This window comes from Tursiops truncatus, chromosome 9 (genome assembly GCF_011762595.2).
Source record: "Tursiops truncatus isolate mTurTru1 chromosome 9, mTurTru1.mat.Y, whole genome shotgun sequence".
Taxonomy (NCBI): domain Eukaryota; kingdom Metazoa; phylum Chordata; class Mammalia; order Artiodactyla; family Delphinidae; genus Tursiops; species Tursiops truncatus.
In genome coordinates, this window is record NC_047042.1 from 51,021,988 (window position 1) to 51,047,821 (window position 25,834).

Consider the following 25,834-nt stretch of genomic DNA (forward strand, 5'->3'; position numbering starts at 1 on the left):
ACTAGATTGCATTATATAAGACCCAACATAATTCAGTCAGTTGGTGTAGAACAGAAATGTAAAGGCATATTCTAGGTTTGAGAATTAACTAACAAAGAAAGGAGAAATGGGAAGAATAGTTTTTTATAGAGGTTTAAGAAATTATTTTTATCTAAAAGTCTGGTATAAAAAGCAAGATATATTTTAAAAATAATTACATCAAATGTCCTTGTAAAACAAATTTGATCTCCTTAACTTTGTACTCCCCACAAAGCAATTTTAATAATTTGCTATGATTTCAGGAAAGAACAAGAATTCCATTACAGATAAAATTAATACAATCTTGGATTTACAAGTAAATTATTATTCTTAGCAATTAATGACTGCACATAAATATGAGTTCTAAGAATTGCCTCTATTTAGAGCTTGACAGGATATGCTAATAGAAATTTTTTTTTTCAGAAATACAATATGTCAGTTTTAGCTACGCATAAAAGAGCCAAAATTGATAGAGAAACATGCCATATGAAAATAGAAAAAATAAGGAAGAACAAAGTCTTCCTACCTTTACCTTCTGTCACTACTCACATAAACTCTTAATTCTTTTAGCAGATGTCACCTGGGCACCTGCTTGTATGCCAGGCACTGCACTGGGCGATGGGCACACAAAAATGAGGACGTCCCGGTTACAGTTCAGTGGCCCAGAAATGTAAATACAGAATTACCAACACGGGGTGAAAATGCTACAATGTGGATATGGACGCAGTCCCCTGGAAGCACAGAGGCAGAGCCACTAACCCCATCTGTTTTCTTTTCCAAATGAAGACAGGATAAACTCAAATATCTGAAGCTGGCTCCAGTAACACACAGGACCTGATCTCTTGTATACAACATCTTTCAGATCTTAACTGTCCAAGTACACAATTTCAAATGGAGCCATTTCTAACATTTTCTGCAATGAGCATGCGTAACGTTTATAATTAGATTTTTTAAATTCTATTTTTAAAATGATTTCCATCATGAGTAAAAGCAATGTTCCATTAGAATGTAAGCAACCTAATTTCACTAGGTAAGTTTTGGAAACAAAAAGGTGCTTAAATTAGTGCCCCAAAACAGTAACAGGTGTATTTAATAAAATAGTCAACTGCTTATGAATAATTTTAACAGATTATTCGAGTATTTGATTAGGAGTGTTTTATACTGTTCTCCTCCAGTTAGGTTTATTTTGTCACTATTTTAATTTCAGCTTTCTCTTTCCAATTATGTTTAAACTAGAAGTTTAGAATGCCGTGATTTAAAGCATAGACTAACTCACAGCATAACAGAAGGGCAATTAATTTAAACCTGCAGGCTGATTTTCCCCTTCTCCTCTTATTGCAGGGACACTGCAGAGGATGGTCGCACACAGTGGGCGGCCAGGGAGGAGAGCTGGTAGAGAAGAAGAAATCACTAACTCTGTAACATGGTGGGGCAGGGGACAGAGGCTGGAAGGGTTTTGCTCAAACTGCCATGCTTATACACAGCAATTCATTGAGATGCCACAGGAAAACACTGGAGAACAATGCTATATATTCTAAAGTTTCCTAGCTTAAAAGAGCTAAACCTGAAATGGCTTGAGGCAGTGTGAAAACAGATAAAACCTAAATTGGAATTTACTCATTTGCTTATATATATGTACTGTATACTCTAGGAAAGTAACTTTAATTTTTAATACCCTTATCCCCTTCTCACCAATGTTTTTTGGATCTTATAAGATACTGCTGTGTTTTTAACGTCAATAACAAGGAAACATATGAGTAAGTAGTCAAATCAAGCAATCAATTAAAACCCCCAAGTACTGGATTGGCCAGAAAGTTCGTTCGGGTTTTTCTGTAACATCTTACGGAAAAAAACAAACGAACTTTTTGCCTAACCCAATATGTTCAAAGGACTTGAAAGGCTAAAGCAGGATTTGTAAGAACACTTTTCTTTCTTTTTTTAGGGGGGAGGGGTGCATGGAAAGGAGGGGTGGCAACAGAGACAAGATCTTTAAAAGTCTCAAACTTGTAAAGCAACTATAATAAAATTTTTTTTAAAAGTCTCAAACTTTAGTACATCTTTTACAAATGGATTTAATAGCATCTGATTTTTAAATAATATCATGGAATAACTATAAGTCAATACAAAAATGAGTAATGTCCAGGGACTTCCCTGGTGGTGCAGTGGTTAAGAACCCGCCTGCCAATGCAGGGACATGGGTTCCAGCCCTGGTCTGGGAAGATCCCACATGCCGTGGAGCAACTAAGCCCGTGAGCCACAACTACTGAGCCTAAGTGCCTCAGCTACTGAAGCCCATGCGCCTAGAGCTTCTCTTGTGCTTTGCAACAAGAAAAGCCACCACAGTGAGAAGCGCATGCACTGCAGCGAAGAGTAGCCCCGGCTTGCCACAACTAGAGAAAGCCCACGCACAGCAACGAAGACCCAACACAGCCAAAAAATAAATTAAGAGTAATGTCCAAAATGCCACAGTAAATGTTTGATTATTTTATAATGAACACCTCTAAACTATATATTCAACTACTCACTATTTAAATTCTTTAGGATTATTTTGCATTTTACCAAATGCATTTACTCTTTTCTCCTGAGTTTGTAAGAAAGTAGTAATGACTTAAGTCAAGAGCTGTGACCAGACTATCATCTGGTGGAGGTGTTAAACCTGAAGCCTTTCTCAGGATTGCTTCAGTGGAGGGAAAAGAGTCCGGTCCTTTATGAGGATGAACAATAAACACAGTCACGAATCACTCTGGTGATGCTTCCAACAATCACTTTAGTTACTTGTTTATGTAACAGATAATAGCCTTCAATCTTTTAAGGTTAGAAGACATGAGTATTCATTCATTCTCTCACTCATTCTACAAATATTTCTTGTGTGCCTGTTTGCCAGGCACTGTGGACCCAGCAGTGCACAAAACATACAAGGTCATCTGTAGCCTACAATGAATCATGGGATCCAATACTAAGGGGCCAGCAATGGAAGAAAATCTGTTTACAAGCATTCACAAGAATTTTTACGCAAATGTGACTTTCTTATGGTTATAAGGAAAACCAAGCCAGCAGTCAACATTTCAGCTGATATTCTGACCAAGACATAGAAAAGGTGGATTTAAACCATCTATGGTTCTCAGACCAGAGTAAAGCAGAATTCATGCACAGTGGACGACAGTTTATCCCAAACAGAGAGGGCTAGACTTGTTCCAAAATATGGGGATTTTAGATATGTCAATTCCAAAAAAGCATAGGGATCCAAACAGGCATTTTAGAAATAAGATGTATGTCTGCACAACTGTAATTCACAGCTTTAAAACTCTTGCTGTCCCTCATATATATAACGGCTGTGATTTCACACAGCTCCAGCGTTACCAGCGAGAGGCTCTGACGTGACATGCTAACATGTAACAGAATCTCACTGCCCTGTTGCTGTCACCCAGAGGGGTTTCCTTAAAATGCTGAGTAGCCATCTTCAGTCCTGAAAATAGGAGACTGCAGCATCCTGCCCTGCCCTGGCTGCAGCAAATCATCCTTCGATTACCAACGGTGTGTGTTTTAAAATGAGCAATCTCTGAGCAACTTCTAGAAACAAACGTCTACTCTGTACGTTAAACGTTCTTACTTCCTATGGCATTTGGTTTTTCCAACAGACATACAAATGGGTTTGTGAGCGCATATTCCCAGCTGAGGTCTTCAAACCAACCACACCTTTCTCAACCTAAAAGTCATGGAACACTTCTCTTTCGGTAAGATGTTTTTCTTTAGAGAAGTAAAGTTTAATCAGTTAGGCATTTATCACAGTCTAAAGTGTACTATTCACAAATGAGACTGAATCTTTACGGCTCCCAGAAAAGAAAGGAGAAGAATGATTTTGTGTCTCACTCTCCATGCATCCTGACCCATCCCTCCATCCAAACTCTCCACAGGGAGAAAGAGATCAGGAAGACAGCACTCAGCACCTTCTAGGGGAAATGTGAGCAATCAGGTAGTCTGACCACTTCATTCTACAAATTCTACAAATTCTACTAATGACTAAGCTAAGGTTAGAAAGGTTGAGTTGACGAGCCCATGATCCAGGCTAGTGGCAGAGGCTGAATCAGGACTCTATTCCCGGTTTATCACTTGTTACCAAAAAGCTGGGTTACCCAAGCTCTTTGGTAACAGTTCTTTCAGTACCTTGAAAATGATCTGTATCTTCATTTATTCTGATTTCCACTCATAGGTTGAAATTCTAATTCTTTTCTTAGATATGATTGTAACCAAATCACACAAATTGGACACTATTACAAGGATTTTAATCCTCTTGGGGTGGGAGGGAGCATAATTACTGAAGAAGTGTTTGTTTGGTGACTGGCATTCTATATAAACTTTGGCGCGATGAGGTGTGGATAACTCCCAAACTGAATTTTTCAAAATTGCAAGAGTAGAAGTAATGAAACCAGTATACCTAAGGATTTTTTTGTTTTTGCTTTTGTTTTCAATAAAGCTGCAATCAGAAGAACTTCATTTCTCTTTGAAAATTTAATCTCACTACATTTTCTCTGGCATTTTCTGGACACTGTTAGTCTCCATCATTTGTGATGCCCTCTAGTGAAAATAAATGGGAAATTCTTCAAGCAGATACAGAGAAAGTCAGTACAGATAGTCCCTGCTTTGCACTGAAATGAATATCTACAATTTATAAAGATATCTCCCTCCATAGGTCTGCCCACTGGGGAAGAGCTGAATTATTATTTTACATTTTTCAGTAATTATCATGATTTTTGGCCATTTAAAATTTTTATTTTATAGCGTTGGCTATATGTATGACTTTTTGCATATCAAATCCTTGGTCGGTTATGGACCTGTTGGGAAAAACCTATGCCCCATGTCTATGGCATCACTGTTAACTGGTGTGAGAATAATTTCCCCTGAGCCAGGACTTGCTATTACAGACCATTCTCAGCCCAGAGCTGTGGGCAGAAACTACCAATCAAGAGGAGTTCACACTTGAGATGAAGCCCCTTACCATCTCTGAAATAGGTCTGTGACTTTTTGTAGACAGTAGGTCCCTTTGCAAACAAAACATCAATTTCCTCCCCCGCTCAAAAACCCTCCATTGATTCCTTTCGCACTTCAAATAAAATCCTAGCTCTTCACCTTGACTTTCAGTGACCCACCCCTGCTGCTCTGTCTGTGGTCAGCTTCTCCAGCCACACTGATTTGTAATTTGTCTACTATTTGTCTCCCCTCTAGCACGGAAGCCCCATAAGCAACGGGTTTATCTGCTTTGTTCACGACTGTGTCTTCAGCATCTACAATGCTGCCTGCCACCTAGCGAGTACTTATTAAGAATCTGAGCTCATGAGAGTATCTGGCGCATGGTTCCTGCTGCTTGAAACATGGCCACTCAACTCCAGCATTTTCTCCCCTGCTCTCAGCCAGCAGTGACCCCCAGCATGATTGCCACAATCAGAAAGTATGAAAGTCAAGACAGCCTGACCTTCTTGTCACACTTAACGTTGTTTTAACTTCCTCTGCTCTATAAAGTTCACTTATTTTATAAATTTACTAATTAACTGGCTTTTTCACTATGTGACCGGAGTGGTATTTACTGGTAGGATGAAGAACGGCAGAGTTGAAGAAGGTGGTGGTTGATGCTTGGGGGAGAGAGCTCTAAATGTCCTGAGCCTTGGGACAGGCAGACCCATAGGTTTTTAGCAATAAAATCTGAGATAAGGGCCATATATTTGCAGATTAATTTTTCAAGTCGATTTTTATAACCATCACATAGTTACACCCTTGTACATTCAGATGTTACCCATGACCGTTACATTTGCTATCAATCGCTCAAAAAAAAAAAAAGACATATAAAAAGATTCTTGAGGTAAAGCATAAAGTGGGAAAGAAAACACCGGGCAGAGGACACAGTATAAATGGTACAAAATATTACTTTGTATGTTACATGCCCCTAACAGTTTAAAAGCACTTTTACACCAATTACACAGCCAGCTCAAATCTTCTTAAAAATAGGTAAAGTATAAGTATGTAAAAAGTAATGAAGAGGACGTAAAAATGGATTATCTCATTTAACGTCCATAGGAGTTCCATGAGCTGGAGGGAGCAGACGGGATGCTTCTGGAAGAGGAAGGAAGATGGCCCTGCATGTCCACAGGTGTCTCCTGACAGCAGGCGTGGTCTGTGCAGGGCAACATCATGGCACGAAACCACCCTCCTCTCAACCGCCCTGCACTGAATATCCCACCAAACAATTTCTACTGCTTCCGCAGTTTTTCCATCACCTTCTATCAGACTAGGGGAAGTCCAGAGTGTGAACAAAGGCTACAGGTTCAGATCTCCTCTGGTGTGCAAATCATGGAACTGGGCAATTCCCATAATATGTACCAAGGACTGTACATTTAAAACTAAACACCCACAGATGGTGTTTGGAGTGGACAATTTATTGGAAGCACAAGTTTCAAAGAAGATACCCATATTTAGCAGGTGGAGGGTGGGTTCTGGTACCTACAAGAAGATATATAGAGATCTTTTCCAAGATGCCACCAGGCAGGGCTGAGAAGAGGCTGACAATTCTCCCTCATCATACTCCTATGTTTGCAGACGGGGAAGCTCTCTTAAAGAGACTGGCAGGCATCCGTAAGAATGGCAGGCCAGGGACTGCAGGCCTGGGTTTGCGTTTGGGCTCCGCTACATACTGCAGATGTGGCCTTGGACAAGCCACACAATCTCTCCAAGCCTCAGTCTCCCAGTTTCCTTGTCCGTAAATTGGGATAACAGTATTAGGACAATAACATTATAATAACTCAGGAGTTATTCTAAATACCAACTGAGATAATATGTTGAAATGCTTTGTAAATAATAAAATACAGGGCTTCCCTGGTGGCGCAGTGGTTGGGAGTCCGCCTGCCGACGCAGGGGACACGGGTTCGTGTCCCGGTCCGGGAGGATCCCACATGCCGCGGAGCGGCTGGGCCCGTGAGCCATGGCCGCTGAGCCTGCGCGTCTGGAGCCTGTGCTCCGCAACGGGAGAGACCACAGCGGTGAGAGGCCCGGCGTACCGCAAAAAAAAAAAATAAATAAATAAAATAAAATAAAATAAAATACAACATAAAACGTAAGGTGTTATCATCATGGTATTCTGTTTCTTTTTAATTAAAAAAATTTTTTTTTTAATTCTTTTGGCTGCGTTGGGTCTTTGTTGCTGTGCGTGGACTTTCTCTAGCTGCGGCAAGCGGGGGCTACTCTTAGTTGTGGTGTGTGGGCTTCTCATTGCAGTGGCTTCTCTTGTTGTGGAGCATGGGCTCTAGGGCACGTGGGCTTCAGCAGTTGTGGCACACGGGTTCAGTAGTTGTGGCTCGTGGGTTCAGTAGTTGTGGCTCACAGGCCCTAGAGCACAGGCTCAGTAGTTGTGGCGCATGGGCTTAGTTGCTCCGCAGCATGTGAGGTCTTCCTGGACCAGGGCTCGAGCCCGTGTCCCCTGCATTGTCAGGTGGATTCTTAACCACTGTGCCACCAGGGAAGTCCCATCATGGTATTCTGAAAAAATTTACATCTTCCCTCTGGAATTAAGAAGTCTGAATCTACTTAGTTTGGGGGCCTCAGTTAGGCCTGTGAATAGCTGGAATTGAGGAGAAGTTTTTCACCTCATTACAGAGTCTGAGTACAACTACATCCATATTTATATGTTGCCTTCAAGATCAGTGTGTCTGTGAGCTTAGTTTGGGGCATAGAATGTTTAAAATACTCCCTTTTGCAATTTGCCTCCAACGGCAAATTTGTTGCAAGAAATTCTGACTTTAACAAACTTTCCTTAATCAAACTGCTTTTTGGATTAGATACTTTCTCTTCAGAATAATATAATCACTTTAGAAATACTCTGTTCCCTTGCTTGATTTGGGAAAAATAGAATTATTTCAGTCTAAATTTCATTACTTTTAATTGCTTCCTGTCTAGCAACATTTTTCTCTCCCTGAATTTTACAGTGCCTTCCTTTTCTGAACTCCTGAGTAACAACTGGTCATTAAATAGTTGTTGAATGCCCCTTTTGTTGGAAGCATTTAAGAGATGAAAAAAGTTTCATACATGGACTCCACATGTTATTTCGGGGCCAAAGTATTTCATACAAAGTGATGTTTATGGGTCCATGTTTTACTAAGTACAGAGCTCAGATCCTTCCTACTTTTTTGCTACTTTCTTGATAGACTAATTGTCAGTAAACTGTTCATTAGAAGAAGGTCAACGAGAAATGGTAATACAGATGCAGTAGCATGATCATCCACGATTCATGCTGCAAAAAAAGGGCACTGAACTGAAACCCAGGGAGACCTCCTGGGATCTACTTTCATCTCTGACACTGACTTTGGGGAAGTCCTTTAACATCTCTGACCTCAGGTTCCTAGCCTTACAAAGAACTGAGCAGGGCTATATGCCCCCTGGAACTTCTTCCGGCTCTAATGTTCAATTTGCTTAAATAGTTACCGCACAACCGAAACACCGCTCTTACTCCCAGCTCAAGCAGCCCAACGGTTTTCCTTGACAGTAGGAAACTGCAAAATCTTCTCAGAATTCTCAGTCCCTCACCCTGATTCTACTAGTCTGGAGAACCTCAAATGCCTACCTATATTCTGCCCTGATCTGGGGCTACCACAATTCTACAAATCCCAAACAACCCCTCCAATACATACCCAAGATGTGTTTTTAAAAAATATTAAAGCTAAGTCTGTCTTATAACAAAGAATTCCAAGCACCACTTCACCAGAGGTGTATGAGCCATGTGGTCTCTGTTGACATAAAGTAGCCGAGGGCAAAGCAGGCAGGGCAAAGTGGTCCTGGGAGTCACACAGGGAAGGCTCTTCCCATCCCAGAAGGAAATGGAGCAGAGGGCATTACGCAAAAGCATCCCAGTAGTGAGTCATTATGAAACAAGTGAAAGGGAAAATGTAGTAATTTTGCAGTAGACTCTTACTTTTTGATAGAGAATGGGGTTTGGCCTGTGATGAATCTCATCGAAGGTGACAGAATTACTGAAGTGCTAAGAATACCACGGTGTCACCTTTCACCTCCGAGGCTGGCCCACAGCAAGCATCCTGAGGATAGAGATAGAAGGAGACACTCTAGTATGAGAGGTGGGGAGAAGGGGGAAAGAGGGGGAAGGAAGGACAGAGAGGGACTAGAGAGGGGGAGAGGGAGAGAGGGAGAGACCCCTAATTTTGAGACCATAAACCACAGAAACTGAGGGTGAGGAAAAAAGTGAGAAGGCAATCAGGTTCAAAGAAGACACAGACCCATTTCCCACTTCTTTTGAGAGAAATTTAAATAGAAGTAAATGATGGGGAAGTGGCAGCTCCCAAGGTTAGATTTCTTATTATATGTAACACACACGTGTGTGTGTACGTGCGCATGTGTGTGTTACACATATATTTATTTATTTTATGCAGCTGTGGCCTGTTCCAGCTGCCTGGTTGCTATGGGAATAAGCTGAAGTTAAGGAATTTTGTGTTAGCATAAATATAAGTGCAGAAGAGGACACATACAGGCTAAATTCTAAAGAATCAATCCCAGTTGTTATCTAGTTGTTCTTTTAAAATCTTAACAATTGTTCTAAGCCAACACAGAATTTTTTTCTCTTGAGGCAAAACAAGTTAAACAAGACTAGTAAGATATGAGAGGATTACTTTCAAAATTCCTTAAAAATTAGAAAGAGTCATTTTTTAAAATTCCAGAGAAGCAAAACTTGTTTATAGAAAAATGATACTTTCTCTAATATATAAAGAACCCCTAGAAATTAGTAAGAATATGACAAATGACACGTAACTCTACTGTAAATTGGCAAAAGATATTAGTTGCTCACAGAAAAGGAAATACAAGTGATCCTGAAACATATGAAAAGATGCTCAGCCTCGTCATAAAAGAAGCATGTAAATTTAAATTATATTAAGTTTTTTTTTGTCACCTAACAGGCAAAATTGAAAAGTTTGGAGTGGAGAAGAAGCGTGGAGTGGAGAAGCAGCGTCCTCATGTATTGCTGGTAACAGAGCCAACTGGTACCATCCTTTTGGACAACAATTTGACAGAAGTGTTCAAAAGTATAATTGTATACAGTTGACCCCTGAACAACACAGGAGGTAGGGGCGTTGACTCTTCTGCAGTCGAAAATCTGCCTATAATTTATAGTCTGTACTTGGTATCTGTGGTTCCACATCCCTGATTCAATCAACCGCCATGGAGTACTGTAGTGGGTATTAATGAAAAAAGTCCACGTATGATGGATCCATACAGCTCAACCCGTGCTGTTCAAGGGTCACTGTATACTTATTGATTCTTCAACCCTACTTCTGGTAATTTATCCTTCAGATATACTTGTACAGATGTGATGCGCCTATTTATGTGTGTGTATACGGGTTATAATATTTATAATGGCAAAAACACTGGAAACAACCCAAATGTCCATAAGTAGGGACAGGTTAAATCCATACAATGTAAAACAATGTGGCTGCAGGAAAAGAGGGAAGCCACACTGGCCTCCTCTATACAGTGACATGAGAGGACCTACAGGATGCATTAATGAGAAAAGCAAGACCCAAAATTGTTTTTAATATGGGAACTATGAAAATATATATTCATAATTTCTTATATTTACATAAAGGAAAGAAACATAACAGAAACTAATAAGTGGGGGCCTGTGGTTGGGGCAATCGTTCTGGGGAAGTAGGCAGGTGGCAGACAGGGTGGGGAGGCTTAGTACTGTGCTCCTTTTTTATATGGTTTGATACTTTGAATTGCTTAAATTTATTATCTATCCAAAATTGGACAAAGTATAATTTTTCCCATCTATCAATCACACTCCTTGGTATTTACCCAAAAGAGTTGAAACCCACTGCCAGTGATGTTTAGAGCATTTTTATCCATAAATGCCCAAACCTGGAACAATCAAGATGTCCTTCAGTACGTGAATGGATACATAAACAGTGGCGCATCCAGACAATGGAATATTATTCAGTGCTGAAAAGAAATGAGCTATCAAGCCATGAAAAGACCTGGAGGAACCTTAAATGCATATTAGTAAATGAAGGAAGCCAATCTGAAAAGGCAACATCCTTTTCAGATGATTCCAATTATATGACATTCTGGAAAAGGCAAAACTATGGAGACAGTAAAAAGATTAGTGGTTGCCAGGGCTTAGGGAAGAGGGAGGGATAAACAGGCAGAACACAGAGGATTTTTAGGGCAGTGATGCTACTCTGTGTGATACTGTAATGGTGGATAAATGTCATTATACTTTGTACAGACCATAGAATGTGCAACACCAAGAACGAATCCTAATGTAAACTATGGACTTTGGGTGATAATGATGTGTCAGCTTAAGTTCATCAAACTGTAACGAATGTACCACTCTGGTGGCGGATGTTGATAAGGGGGGAGGCTGCACATGTGTCAGGGCAGGGGATGTATGGGAAATCTCTGCACCTTCTGCTCAGTTTTGCTATGAACCTAAAACTGCTCTTAAAAAATGAAGTCTATCAAGCAAAGCAAAAAAAGTATGTCCTCATGGCTCAGACTTTCTTCTTTTCCCTCAGACTTTCTAAGGCACTCTTTGGGGGTAGAATAAGGAGGTGGAAAGTGGGGTGGGACAGGTGGACCCTGGCACTAATATCTTCTCCTCTGGGAACGTGTATCTTCTTCCCCAGCACTCCCCTGATGGGTCTGCTTAAGTGCTGCATGAAAAGGCTCGTAGATTTGCTCCCTTTGCCTCAGTCTATTATCTTGTCTCTCCTTGACTCCTCTCAGGGCAACTCAGGAAGCATTTACCACATCTACTCTCATCCACAAGCACCAAGCACTGCCTGGAGTATCTTTTTTGCTAGTCAGCACCCATGCCTTACATTCATCTAAACACGTTATTCTTTTGGACCCCCATTACCTTTTATATATTATGTGTCTGTGGTTGCACTTGTACATAATATTAATAACTTATATATATACATATAAACACACCCTAATTTATATATGCCTACCAGAAGAGTCACATAAATAATGTGTTTTAAACATTCAATAAAATTCAGAGCAGCAGACATTCATTGAACCAAAATACATACTAGTCACAGCCTCTGATCTCATGAAGTTCCCAATCTGTTAGTTCAATTTGCATTACATCATAGTACTTTCCAGACACATTTAAAAAATGCTTTTGTGTGTTGCTTATTAAGATAAATTCTATTCACACCAAAATAAACCAAATACTCCATGTTTTCTCCTCTAGAAACTTGGTGGGCCAAATGACTATCTTAATTGTTCCTTTCTGCATCAACTTTATTCATTTACACCCTTTTCACATTCTCCTCTGCTTTATTTCCCTAGGACTTAAGATTTTAGATATTAACATGAGGAAGTTAGGCTTCTTTATGAACCCACACCTGGAACGTTTATAAAGAGCTGTGTTCTCACTTAAAATCCATTAGTGAGAGCACTTAGAGGATGCTTCTTGTTTAGTTAAAAAAAAAGAAAAAGAAAAAAAACCCATCTTAAATTAAGTATCTATAGTCTTTCATAACATAGAAGTTATTTAGAATTTTCAGTGAAAGTGCAAAGGGTCCTTGGGGCAGCCAAAGAAAATAAAAGAATTCTCAGCACATGGTGTACTTTCAGAAGAAAAATATTAAGAGTAACAATAGTTTCTAAACCCAGTCATTCTTTGGGATTGATAACTTATTCCTGATGGTCCCCCAAAAGACAGGAAGGGGAGAAAAAGAATATACTTGGATCCTGTAACAGTAATTATTCATAGCTCTTTTCCCTCATAAAATAATGGACTATTAGATCTTCCATAAAATCCGTTTCAGTAATTTAATGGTAGGTCTGCATTTTATAATCCATGTTTTGTGAACAAGAAAAGAAGAAAAAACAAAAAGATTATTTTACAATAATTCATTCCACTAATTTTTATTAAATTCCAAACCTTTCATCCCTCCTATAAAAATTAAATAGCCCATTCTGAGATTCTTCTTCCATTAAGCATAATTATTAAAACTGAGAGTTTCTTGACTGCCACCTACTGGTAAGAAAAAAGTGACAACTTATTTTATATAAAAGTTCTGCATTTTCCCTCAGATTTTCTGGTTTAGGGGTTTAAATATTTAACATTAAAAAAGATGGAATGTTGAACATACAAAACATTTTATATGTTTAAACTCAAATTAATTGATCATGTATTACTAGAGTTTTAAAAAATAAATAAAAATATGATTTTTCCTTTTTACAATGTAATACTTTCCCTAGTATTATTACTAGAAGTCACACAGATGGATTATAGTAGCTTGATTTAAAGTTTGTCTTTATAGACATGGATGCTAGTCTAACTGTTGATGAAATGAAAGGTTACTTCAAGATTAGCCAGTCAAATCAAACGAAGAACATAGGGTGGAAAACTCTCACGAGGGTTGTCATTCAGTCTATCTTTGCCAACAAATAAACTGTGAAAACCAAAGGACAACTCCAATAAGAGGTTGAATACACAATGGCAAAAGTAACCAGAATTTTCCCAGGTAATATATTAGCTCGAGGGGGAATATTTATATATTCACCCTTTTCATAGCAGAAGCACTTAGTCATTTGTAATTAGTGAAACATACCTGGCTTAAAATGTGGTAAAGAATGAACTCCAGGCCACGTGTCCTCATTTGGCGTTCCAAGAACCTAGTGGAGAGCAGGAAATTGTGGAAACAGACTTATTATTTCCAAAGCACTCAAGATTCTCCAGTGCAGAAAACAGTACACTGCATATGATGAAACTCTGGATTTTTTTCCCCATTATCGTGTGCCAGGGATTTTATTTCAGTAAAACAAACCCAGCTAAAGAGCCACCCAAGTTGAATGTCTGTGTTTTAACAAATGCAGCTGAATGCGGTAAGACAAGTTAAATCTGCTGCATTTTATCAACTCCAAACTTAGTAAGCAGGCTTACGACTCAAAGAATGAGCTGTCATCTTCATGGAACTGAATAAAGTATGTATGTGTCCCTCATGATTCTTTCATGAGCTTTTATCCTTCACTCTAGTATCAGACGTGTCATCATTTAACAGTTCTAAGAATTCTGTCATTTCTTCCCCCACATCCTCTGTCTGGGCATCAGAATGTTTCAAAGAAGCACAACAGACAGCTTGGGATGCTCACATTCTTCACTGGCCATACTATTTGTTAGAGTTAACATCTCTAGTCACATGATATATAGTTTCCTCATCCCCAAATACTGTTCTCCCTACACTGTCTCTCTCTATCCATACTTCCAGCTTCTTTCCGCATCTACTTTTCTATCCCCACAATGTTTGATCTGGTCAAAGGCATTAAAAGGCAATTCCGATTCACGTATAACGAGCACACTTTATTCGAATTTTCAGTTCCATCATCTATTGCTATTATACTCAATGATCATGGTAAATCACTGATGGAGAACAGTGGAGATGAAAGGTTTAAGAGCCCAGATCATGGAGACAGACTCCTCTGATCCCCTACTTACTAGCCATGGGACTTCATCGAGCTTCAATTTCCTCCTTTGTAAACTAGGGATGATGATAACAGCACCTTTTTCATCTGTGTGAGAATACTACCTGGTATGCAGTAAGCACTATGTAAGGATCAGATACTATTCAAAGCACCCACAGATAATGGGGTCAGGTCAAGGAGGTGCCAGCAATGGAGGAGAATCCAGCCCACCCACTTTTTCCATAGGGATTCCCTGATCTGGGGGTCAGTGCCAAATGCTGTAACTCAGACTACGATGGACCAATATGACAGTCAAATGAGTTAGAAAGGGGAAGAGATAAAGCCAGAAGCTGGCAAAGCTGGAGGAATGGCAGACATCATGGGGGGAAATGACACCTATTCATTCATCTCTGAGGATTAGCAGATACTACTAGGCAATAAGGAAATACAGAGCTCTGGCTCTTTATGCATAGACTTCCTAGCGGGTACAGGGCTGTGAAGGCAAGGCGGGGCACACATACAGCAAGTGACTCACTCACTGCTTCCTGCTCCTGCGAATCAGGGTTAATAAACACATGTATTACGTTCCTCACTGAGACACGGAATTCACTGAAACACTGGGTGTGAACACAGTGTTCAGGGGATCAGACAATACAGTTCTTGCAAGCACTAATTAACATTAACAGGCAGATCTACATAAACAAGGTCACACTATTGATGGGCTAGGTAGGGATGCAAGGCGATAGGTGAGAGAGGGCTCCAAGAGTTGTAAGATAGGAAAAGAGACAAAGACAAGCGTGATATAAACAACTGTGACAACAGTGTCTCTGCAAAAGGCATGTCCTCCTTTCTTTCCACTAATTCTGATCATTATTTCAAGAGAGGGAGACAGTCAGGTGTGCGGGCAGCACACAGCTCATCTGGGGGATGCTCCTCTTTTGAGCTCCCACTGAATTCTGCATGAAGGACAAAGGGGTTTGACAGTATTAAACTTTAGCAACTAAAGGGAGAAACTCTCAGCTCAAAATCACATCTTGATCATGACAAATCCATCACATATGAAACAGACCCTCTAAGGTTTTATAAACAATGAAAAGTCCAGCCAGAACGTGTAACTTGTTCTCTCACTCCTAGTAAAAGTATGATTGATACCCTGACTGTACCTGTTTCTACAATGTTTATGTTAACAAAGCTTTTTCAAAGGCACTACCCTCATCCAGATCCAGTGTTCTGTTTCAAAGTAATTATCAAATACTATGGCCATCCCATAAAAATTACCTGCAAAGAAAAAATACATCAGACTTTTTTTGAGTTATTATAGCATTGACTGATGAGATTCCACACCTCAAATTATTCTCCTGTCAACAACTCCTAGGCCATTTGCACAGGAAACAAAGTAGGCAAAGGAAAAGAAAAATTAGAAGTCAATGTTGCTTCCTGTAAAAGCCTTTTTGGGAAAGGCAATTTGGGTTAAATGTATGCTTAGAGAGGATAGGCTACTTGTGCACTAGGGAAAGTGGGTGTGTATTGCCTCTGATGTCAGATTTTCCTTTGTATTAATAACTAAGAAATTCCACTACCAAGATACTTTGAAGTTAGAAGGAAAAAGAGGTACTCTCTAAAAGTCAAAAATAATCTTTTGCAAAAAAAACCCCCAAAAAACAAAAAAACAGTGCAGAAGATAATTACATCTCAACATGTAAAATGTGTGCCTCAACATTTAAAGTGTGGTCCCCATATCTGTAAATAAGCAGGCTTCTAATATCTGAGGTCACCCTCAGTCTTGAAACAACATGCTGTGATATGCAAAAAAGTCCTCTATGTGTTCATTTAAGCTGCTTCGCCTTAAACCTGTGCTCGTGGCTTGTATGTCTCCCTGTCCCTTTGCTGGTTCATCTCTGCACTCAGTTAACATTTACTGTGTTCATCACAGAAGACAGAAGGATGAGACTGGGCTCTGCCTTGAGGCGCTCGCTCCTACTCTGGTGAGACAGAGGAGTGGGACGGTGATGAGCTGCCTTAGACATAAGAAGAGCTCTCTCAGAAGTGTGAGGAGAAGGGGGCAAGAGCCCAAAGCAGGGTGTGCTTGAGGCCACCTGGGGTGGGGAAAAGCTGCCAAGGAGAGGATCTTTCACTGGGAGATGGAACACAGAGTGATGGTTGGCCAAGTAAAGAAAGTGGGGGGGGGGGGGGCCCAAGGGGAGGGACAGCTGAGTATTCTGGTTATAAGGAAAGGCTATATTAAAATAATCTTGGGCTTCCCTGGTGGCGCAGTGGTTGAGAGTCTGCCTGCCGATGCAGGGGACACGGGTTCGTGCCCCGGTCCGGGAAGATCCCACGTGCCACGGAGCGGCTGGGCCCGTGAGCCATGGCCGCTGAGCCTGCGCGTCTGGAGCCTGTGCTCCGCAACGGGAGAGGCCACAGCAGAGAGACGCCCGCATACCGCAAAAAAAATAAAAATAAAATAAATGTAACAGTAAACTGTAAAGTGCCCTAAAGATGTAACTGTCACCGGCAGAGCCCATTAACAATTCCCAGGGAATAAAAATAGTATCTAGGTAATGAAATAAAGTCTAACCTTTTTTCTTCGCCTTGGCGCTTCGTCTAGTTTCACTTGCTCACCGGGAGCCACGGGCAGAGGCCTCACACCAGCCCTTCGGCCCAAAGTTCCTGGTGCAGAACCGCCCTGCCGACACCTCGGCTTGGGACCGTGCGCAGAAGCACCGAGCATGGAATGACGCGATTCAAGATGGCGGTGGCGGGCTGTGTGCAGAGAGGCTGCGCCCAGCACCGCGATGATCTGGAGCCTGAGCCGTGCAGCCCCGCCCACCCCTCGAGAGCTCCGCCTCCCCCCCCCCCCCCGCTGCCCCGCCCTATAAAGCAACCCTGCCCGCGGAGCTTATCCCTCGCCATTCTCCAATCAAAAGAGCTTTCCGGGCTTCCCTGGTGGCACGGTGGTTGGGAGTCTGCCTGCCGACGTAGGGGACACGAGTTCGTGCCCCAGTCCGGGAGGATCCCACATGCCACGGAGCGGCTGGGCCCGTGAGCCATGGACGCTGGGCCTGCGTGTCCAGAGCCTGTGCTCCGCAACGGGAGAGGCCACAACACTGAGAGGCCCGCGTACCGAAAAAAAAACAAAAAACTCCATTGTTTAAGTTCTCATGATGCTCCTGACCCCATGCCTTCCCAAGGTGGTTTCCTCTTCTGGAATGCCCTGTCTCCACTGGCCAGGTTAACTCCTACCTCTGTTTCTAGCTTCATGGGTCACCTTTTCCTGAAAGACTTCCTGGACTATGGTCCAAGTTACCTGCTATGATCTCTGTGTTCTTTGAGGGCTTTGTGCAGACTTCCATTATAGGAACACTCACTGCCTCATAAGCGTTAGATCACTCATCTGTCTCTCCACCGGACCATGGACCTCCAAGTAGAGACCATGACATTTATCTCTGGATCCCTAGCGCCTACCATGTGCCTGGTACCAAACATGCACACAGTAAATGTTGAATGAATGAAGGAACGAATGAATGGTGTGTCTGGGTAACAGCACGAAGTTTCGTGGGCTTTATTGTTGGCTGGGTTATGGGATGGGAGGCTAGGGCCAGATACTGAATGCATGAAGACTGACTGCATTTTCTCTCTCTTTCAAGTTGTCACAAACTGCAGGTCACATGACCCACTGGAGGACAGTAAATTTCATTTAGAGTGTTCAGATCAGCATTTTTCAAAAGATGAAATCCAAGAGAAGATGTCAGAGGGTAACAGACACAGTAAAGATGCATGTTGTTTTTATGAAGCAACATTTTATTCAACTTTTCTTCATGTTATATCTGTGCATGTACATATGTATGTGTGCATTGTGAGTCATGATGTAAAATGCATTTCTTACTGTTTAAGAGCCAGTCGATAGGGAACAAGAGAGCTGAAATCAAGAATGCACGTTTGGGAGCTGAGGGCAATGAGTTTAGTTCTGGGCCTATTAAATGTTAGAAATACCTGCAGGTCAAGACAAAGGGCCTTTAAAGGACAGATGGAAATACAGATATGGATCCTGGGAGAGGGATTTAAGATCAAGAAAAACATTTAGCGTACATACATTTGTAGAAAGCAAATACCAAAACAGCAGCTCCAAAATGGTCTCCCTTCCCTATATTGACATGTATACAGTTCCCAAAGGGTGTCTCTGTGATTTCCTGAACTTTTAGCATCTGTTAAGAAAAACAAGGGGAGCCTGAACCAAGATGGCAGAGTAGAAGGACGTGATTTCATTCCCTCTTGTGAGAACACCAGAATCACAACTAACTGCTGGAAATCACTGACAGGAAGACACTGGAACTCACCAAAAAAGATACCCCACATCCAAAGACAAAGGAGAAGCCTCAATGAGATGGTAGGAGGGGTGCAATCACAGCAAAATCAAATCCCATAACTGCTGGGTGGGTGATGCACAGACTGGAGAACACTTATACCACAGAAGGCCACCCACTAGTGTGAAGGTTCGGAGCCCTACATCAGGCTTCCCAACCTGGGGGTTCAGCAATGGGAGGAGGAATTTCAAGAGAATCAGACTTTGAAGGCTAGAGGGATTTGACTGCAGGACTTGGAAAGGACTGGGGGAAACAGAGACTCCACTCTTGAAGGCACACACAAAGCAGTGTGCACATGGGACCCAGAGGTAGGAGCAGTGAACCCAGGGGAGACTGAACCAGACCTACCTGCTAGTGTTGGAGGGTCTTCTGCAGAGGCGGGGGGGGGGGGGTGGCTGTGGCTCACCATGGAGACAAGGACACTGGCAGCAGAAGTTCTGGGAAGTACTCCTTGGCGTGAGCCCTCCCAGATCTGCCGTTAGCCCCACCAAAGAGCCCACAGGCCAAACAACCAACAGGGAGAGAACCCAGCCCCACTCATCAGCAGTCAAGCGGATTAAAGTTTTACTGAGCTCTGCCCACCAGAGCAACACCCAGCTCTACTTGCCACCAGTCCTTCCCATCAGGAAACCTGCACAAGCCTCTTAGATAGCCTAATCCACCAGAAGACAGACAGCAGAAGCAAGAAGAATTACAATCCTGCAGCCTGTGGAACAAAAACCACATTCACAGATAGATAGACAAGATGAAAAGGCAGAGGGCTATGTACCAGATGAAGGAACGAGATAAAACCCCAGAAAAACAACTAAATGAAATGGAGATAGGCAACCTTCCAGAAAAAGAATTCAGAATAATGATAGTGAAGATGACACAGGACCTCGGAAAAAGAACGGAGGCAAAGACCGAGAAGATTCAAGAAATGTTTAACAAAGACCTAGAAGAATTAAGGAACAAACAAACATAGATGAACAATATAATAACTGAAATGAAAACTATACTAGAAGGAATCAATAGCAGAATAACTGCGGCAGAAGAACAGATAAGTGACCTGGAAGACAGAATGGTGGAATTCACTGCTGTGGAACAGAATAAAGAAAAAAGAATGAAAAGAAATGAAGAGAGCCTAAGAGACCTTGGGGACAACATTAAACACAACAACATTCGCATTATAGGGGTCCCAGAAGGTGAAGAAAGAGAGAAAGGACCAGAGAAAATATTTGAAGAGATTATAGTCAAAAACTTCCCTAACATGGGAAAGGAAATAGCCACTCAAGTCCAGGAAGCACAGCGGGTCCCATACAGGATAAACCCAAGGAGAAACATGCTGAGACACATAGTAATCAAATTGGCAAAAATTAAAGACAAAGAAAAATTATTGAAAGCAACAAGGGAAAGACGACAAATAACATACAAGGGAACTCCCATAAGGTTAACAGTTGATTTCTCAGCAGAAACTCTACAAGTCAGAAGGGAGTGGCATGATATACTTAAAATGATGAAAGGGAAGAACCTACAACCAAGATTACTTTACCAGGCAAGGATCTCATTCAGATTCGATGGAGAAATCAAAAGCTTTACAGACAAGCAAAAGCTAAGAGAATTCAGCACCACCAAACCAGCTCTACAGCAAATACTAAAGGAACTTCTCTAAGTGGGAAACACAAGAGAAGAAAAGGACTTACAAAAACAAACCCAAAACAATTAAGAAAATGGTCATAGGAACATACATATCGATAATTACCTAAAAAGTGAATGGATTAAATACTCCAACCAAAAGACACAGGCTTGCTGAACGGGATACAAAAACAAGACCCATATATATGCTGCCTACAAGAGACCCATTTCAGACCTAGGGACACATACAGACTGAAAGTGAGGGGATGGAAAAAGATATTCCATGCATATGGAAATCAAAAGAGAGCTGGAGTAGCAATACTCATATCAGATAAAATGGACTTTAAAAAAAAGAATGTTACAAGAGACAAGGAAGGACACTACATAATGATCAAGGGATCAATCCAAGAAGAAGATAAAACAATTACAAATATATATACACCCAACATAGGAGCACCTCAATACATAAGGCAACTGCTAACAGCTATAAAAGAGGAAATCAACGGTAACACAATAATAGTGGCAGACTTTAACACCTCACGTACACCAATGGACAGATCATCCAAAATGAAAATAAATAAGGAAACAGAAGCTTTAAATGACACAATAGACCAAAAGATTTAATTGATATTTATAGGACATTCCATCCAAAAACAGCAGATTACACTTTCTTCTCAAGGGCGCACGGAACATTCTCCAGGATAGATCACATCTTAGGTCACAAATGAAGCCTCAGTAAATTTAAGAAAATTGAAATCATATCAAGCATCTTTTCTGACCGCAATGCTATGAATCAGAAATGAATTTGAGGAGAAAAAATGTAAAAAACACAAACACATGGTGCCTAAACACTACGTTACTGAATAACCAAGAGATCACTGAAGAAATCAAAGAGGAAACCAAAAAATACCTAGAGACAAATGACAATGAAAACATGACAATCCAAAACCTATGGGATGCAGCAAAAGCAGTTCTAAGAAGGAAGTTTATAGCTATATAAGCCTACCTCAAGAAACAAGAAAAATCTCAAATAAATAATCTAATCTTACATCTAAAGGAACTAGAGAAAGAAGAACAAACAAAACCAAAAGTTAGTAGAAGGAAAGAAATCATAAAGATCCGAGCAGAAATAAATGAAATATAGAAACAAAGAAAACAATAGCAAAGAACAGTAAAACTAAAAGCTGGTTCTTTGAGAAGATAAACAAAATTGATAAACCATTAGCCAGACTCATCAAGAAAAAGAGGGAGAGGACTCAAATCAATAAAATTAGAAATGAAAAAGGAGAAGCTACAACAGACACTGCAGAAATGCAAAACATCCTAAGAGACTACTACAAGCAACTCTATGCCAATAAAATGGACAACCTGGAAGAAATGGAATTCTTAGAAAGGTATAACCCTCCAAGACTGAACCAGGAAGAAATAGAAAATATGAACAGACCCATCAAAAGTAATGAAATTGAAACTGTGATTAAAAATCTTCCAAAAAACAAAGGTCAAGGATCAGATGGCTTCACAGGTGAATTGTATGAAACATTTAGAGAAGAGCTAACACCCATCCTTCTCAAACTCATCCAAAATCTTGCGGAGGAAGGAACACTCCCAAAATCATTCTATGAGGCCACCATCACCCTGACACCAAAACCAGACAAAGATACTACAAAAAAAGAAAATTACAGACCAATATCACTGATGAATATAGACTCAAAAATCCTCAACAAAATACTAGCAAACGGAATACAACAACACATTAAAAGGGCCATACACCATGATCAAGTGGGATTTAACCCAAGGATGCAAGGATTCTTCAGTATACACAATTCAATCAACGTGATACACCATATTAACAAATTGAAGAATAAAATCCATATGATTATCTCAATAGATGCAGAAAAAGCTTTTGACAAATTCAACACCCATTTATGATAAAAACTCTCCAGAAAGTGGGCATAGAGGGAACGTACCTCAACATAATAAAGGCCATATATGACAAACCCACAGCAAACATCATTCTCAATGGTGAAAAACTGAAAGCATTTCCTCTAAGATCAGGAACAAGACAAGGACGTCCACTCTCACTACTATTATTCAACATAGTTTTGGAAGTCCTAGCCACAGCAATCAGAGAAGAAAAAGAAATAAAAGGAATACAAATTGGAAAAGAAGAAGTAAAACTGTCACTGTTTGCAGATGACATGATACTATACTAGAGAATCCTAAAGATGCCACCAGAAAATTACTAGAGCTAATCAATGAATTTGGTAAAGTTGCAGGATACAAAATTAATGCACAGAAATCTCTTGCATTCCTACAAACTAATGATGAAATATCTGAAAGACAAATTAAGGAAACACTCTCATTTACCATTGCAACAAAAAGAATAAAGTATCTAGGAATAAACCTACCTAGGGAGACAAAAGACCTTTATGCAGAAAACTATAAGACACTGATGAAAGAAATTAAAGAGGATACCAACAGATGGAGAGATATACCATATTCTTGGATTGGAAGAATCAATATTGTGAAAATGACTATACTACTCAAAGCAATCCACAGATTCAGTGCAATCCCTATCAAATTACCAATGGCATTTTTTATGGAACTAGAACAAAAAATCTTAAAATTTGTATGGAGACACAAAAGACCCCGAATAGCCAAAGCAGTCTTGAGGGAAAAAAAAGGAGCTGGAGGAATCAGACTCCCTGACTTAAGACTATACTACAAAGCTACAGTAATCAATACAATATGGTACTGGCACAGAAACAGAAACATGTATCAACTGAACAAGATAGAAAGCCCAGAGGTAAACCCATGCACCTATGGTCAACTAATCTATGATAAACGAGGCAAGGATATGCAATGGAGAAAAGACAGTCTCTTCAATAAGTGGTCCTGGAAAAACTGGACAGCTACATGTAAAAGAATGAAATTAGGGCTTCCCTGGTGGCGCAGTTTTTAAGAGTCCACCTGCCGATGCAGGGGACACGGGTTCGTGCCCTCGTCCAGGAGGATCCTGCATGCCACAGAGTGGCTGGGCCCGTGAGCCATGGCCACTGAGCCTGCGCGTCCAGAGCCTGTGCTCCACAACGGGAGAGGCCACAGTGGTGAGAGGCCCGCGTACCGCAAAAAAAAAAAAAGAATGACATTAGAACACTCCCTAACACCATACACAAAAATAAACTCAAAATGTATTAAAGACCTAAATGTAAGACCAGGCACTATAAACTCTTAGAGGAAGACATAGGAAGAACACTCTTTGACATAAATCACAGCAACATCTTTTTTGATCCATCTCCTAGAGTAATGGAAATAAAAACAAAAATAAACAAATGGGACTTAATGAAACTTAAAAGCTTTTGCACAGCAAAGGAAACCATAAAGAAGATGAAAAGACAACCTTCAGAATGGGAAAAAACATTTCCAAACAAATCAATGAACAAAGGATTAATCTCCAAAATATATAAACAGCTCATGCAGCTCAATATTAAAAAAACATATTACCCAATCCAAAAATGGGTAGAAGACCTAAATAGACATTTCTCCAAAGAAGATATACAGACTGCCAACAAACACATGAAAGAATGCTCAACATCACTAATTATTAGAGAAATGCAAATCAAAACTACAATGAGGTATCACGTCACACCAGTTAGAATGGGCTTCATCAGAAAATCTACAAGCAACAAATGCTGGAGAGGGTGTGGAGAAAAGGGAACCCTCTTGCACTGTTGGTTGGAATGTAAACTGATACAGCCACTATGGAGAACAGCATGGAGGTTCCTTAAAAAACTAAAAATAGAATTACCATATGACCCAGCAATCCCACTACTGGGCATATACCCAGAGAAAACCACAATTCCAAAAGACACATGCACCCCAATGTTCATTGCAGCACTATTTACAATAGGCAGGTCATGGAAGCAACCTAAATGCCCATCGACAGACGCATGGATAAAGAAGTTATGGTTTATATATACAATGGAATATTACTCAGTCATAAAAAGGAACGAAATTGGGTCATTTGTTGAGACGTGGATGGATCTACAGACTGTCATACAGAGTGAAGTAAATCAGAAAGAGAAAAACAAATATCGTATATTAACGCATATACATGGAACCTAGAAAAATGGTACAGACGAACCAGTTTTCAGGGCAGAAGTTGAGACACAGATGTAGAGGACAAACATATGGACACCAAGGGGGGAAGCAGCGGGGGGTGGTGGTGGTGGTGTGATGAATTGGGCGATTGGGATTGACATGTATATACTGATGTGTATAAAATGGATGACTAATAAGAACCTGCTGTATAAAAAAAAAAAGTGATCAAATGTATTCTATTGGAAAGAAGCAAACATAGAGCATATTTACTGTCTAAAAAAATATGTATATATATTTGATCTCTGAAAAAAAATCAACAGAAATTAAAAATTCACCTTTGACCTTAATCAAAGCTAGATCCCTCTCCTGAGTTAATTACTAGTTTATTATGTAGCTTTTAAAGACATTTTCTAATGCATTCATATACTTCTGAATGTTGAAATATTAAATATTATTTTGTTTTATTGAGGTGGGTCTTTTCATATGTATGGATACTATATGTATTTCTGGAAATTGCTGAACACAGTTTTACTCTGTCTCAGGTTATATTTTAATCAATGCAACAAGTTGAAATATTATAAGGAACAATGCTTGGAATACCATATATTTTTCTTTTATTTTTTTAATTGAATTTTTTATATGTAAAAGTGATTCCCAAAGTCACTTAAAAATGTTAGTGCCAGTTTGTACTAGCTTTCTAGCGAACACCTGGGCAATTGCAAGCATTGATATCCAGACTCTGTAATTCTCAAAATTCTGGTTGCTTTGGGAATGTTCGGACTTTATTAAGTTGATGACAAGATAAACTGTTATTCACTGCATATTATTACACAGACATATTACTGACTTTATTACTCTATTATTAATAGTAGAATTGGCAGTTTTATAATAAATATTATAGGGATTCATGTTAAGTAATAAGAATTTTCTTCTGGAATCAAGATTTTTGAAGCAAATTATAATGTTATAGAGAGAAATTATGTAAATCATTATATACTACCTTAGAATATTAAGATGCTGAAAGGTGACTGTAAATAGTGTCGTAAATAAAACTGTTCACTTTGTTTCTCTAAAAAAAAATAAAAAGTGTACAGTGTGACCAAAAAAAAGAAAAAAAAAAAGAAAAACAAGGGACTATCTCACCTTCTCAGTAGAGGTTTATACTATCTGACTCTGAGGAACTATAATTTAATGATCTCAAACTTACTCTTCTGGTCTTACCTATGTGCTCACAGGTACAGCATAAATCCCACCCATCATTTCAGCCCCTA

At 40.1% G+C, this 25,834-nt stretch overlaps 1 protein-coding gene across 5 annotated transcripts in view; it reads right to left on the reverse strand.

Moving 5' to 3' along the window:
- The window catches only part of CDK14 (cyclin dependent kinase 14), a 618,912-nt gene that overhangs the window by 119,459 nt on the left and 473,619 nt on the right, over positions 1-25,834 (reverse strand). For all 5 annotated transcript variants that reach the window (XM_073809735.1, XM_073809734.1, XM_073809736.1 and 2 more), the window contains one exon: positions 13,635-13,698. In XM_073809735.1, coding sequence (XP_073665836.1) covers positions 13,635-13,698 — 64 coding nt within the window. The remainder of the gene's footprint in view (positions 1-13,634; positions 13,699-25,834) is intronic.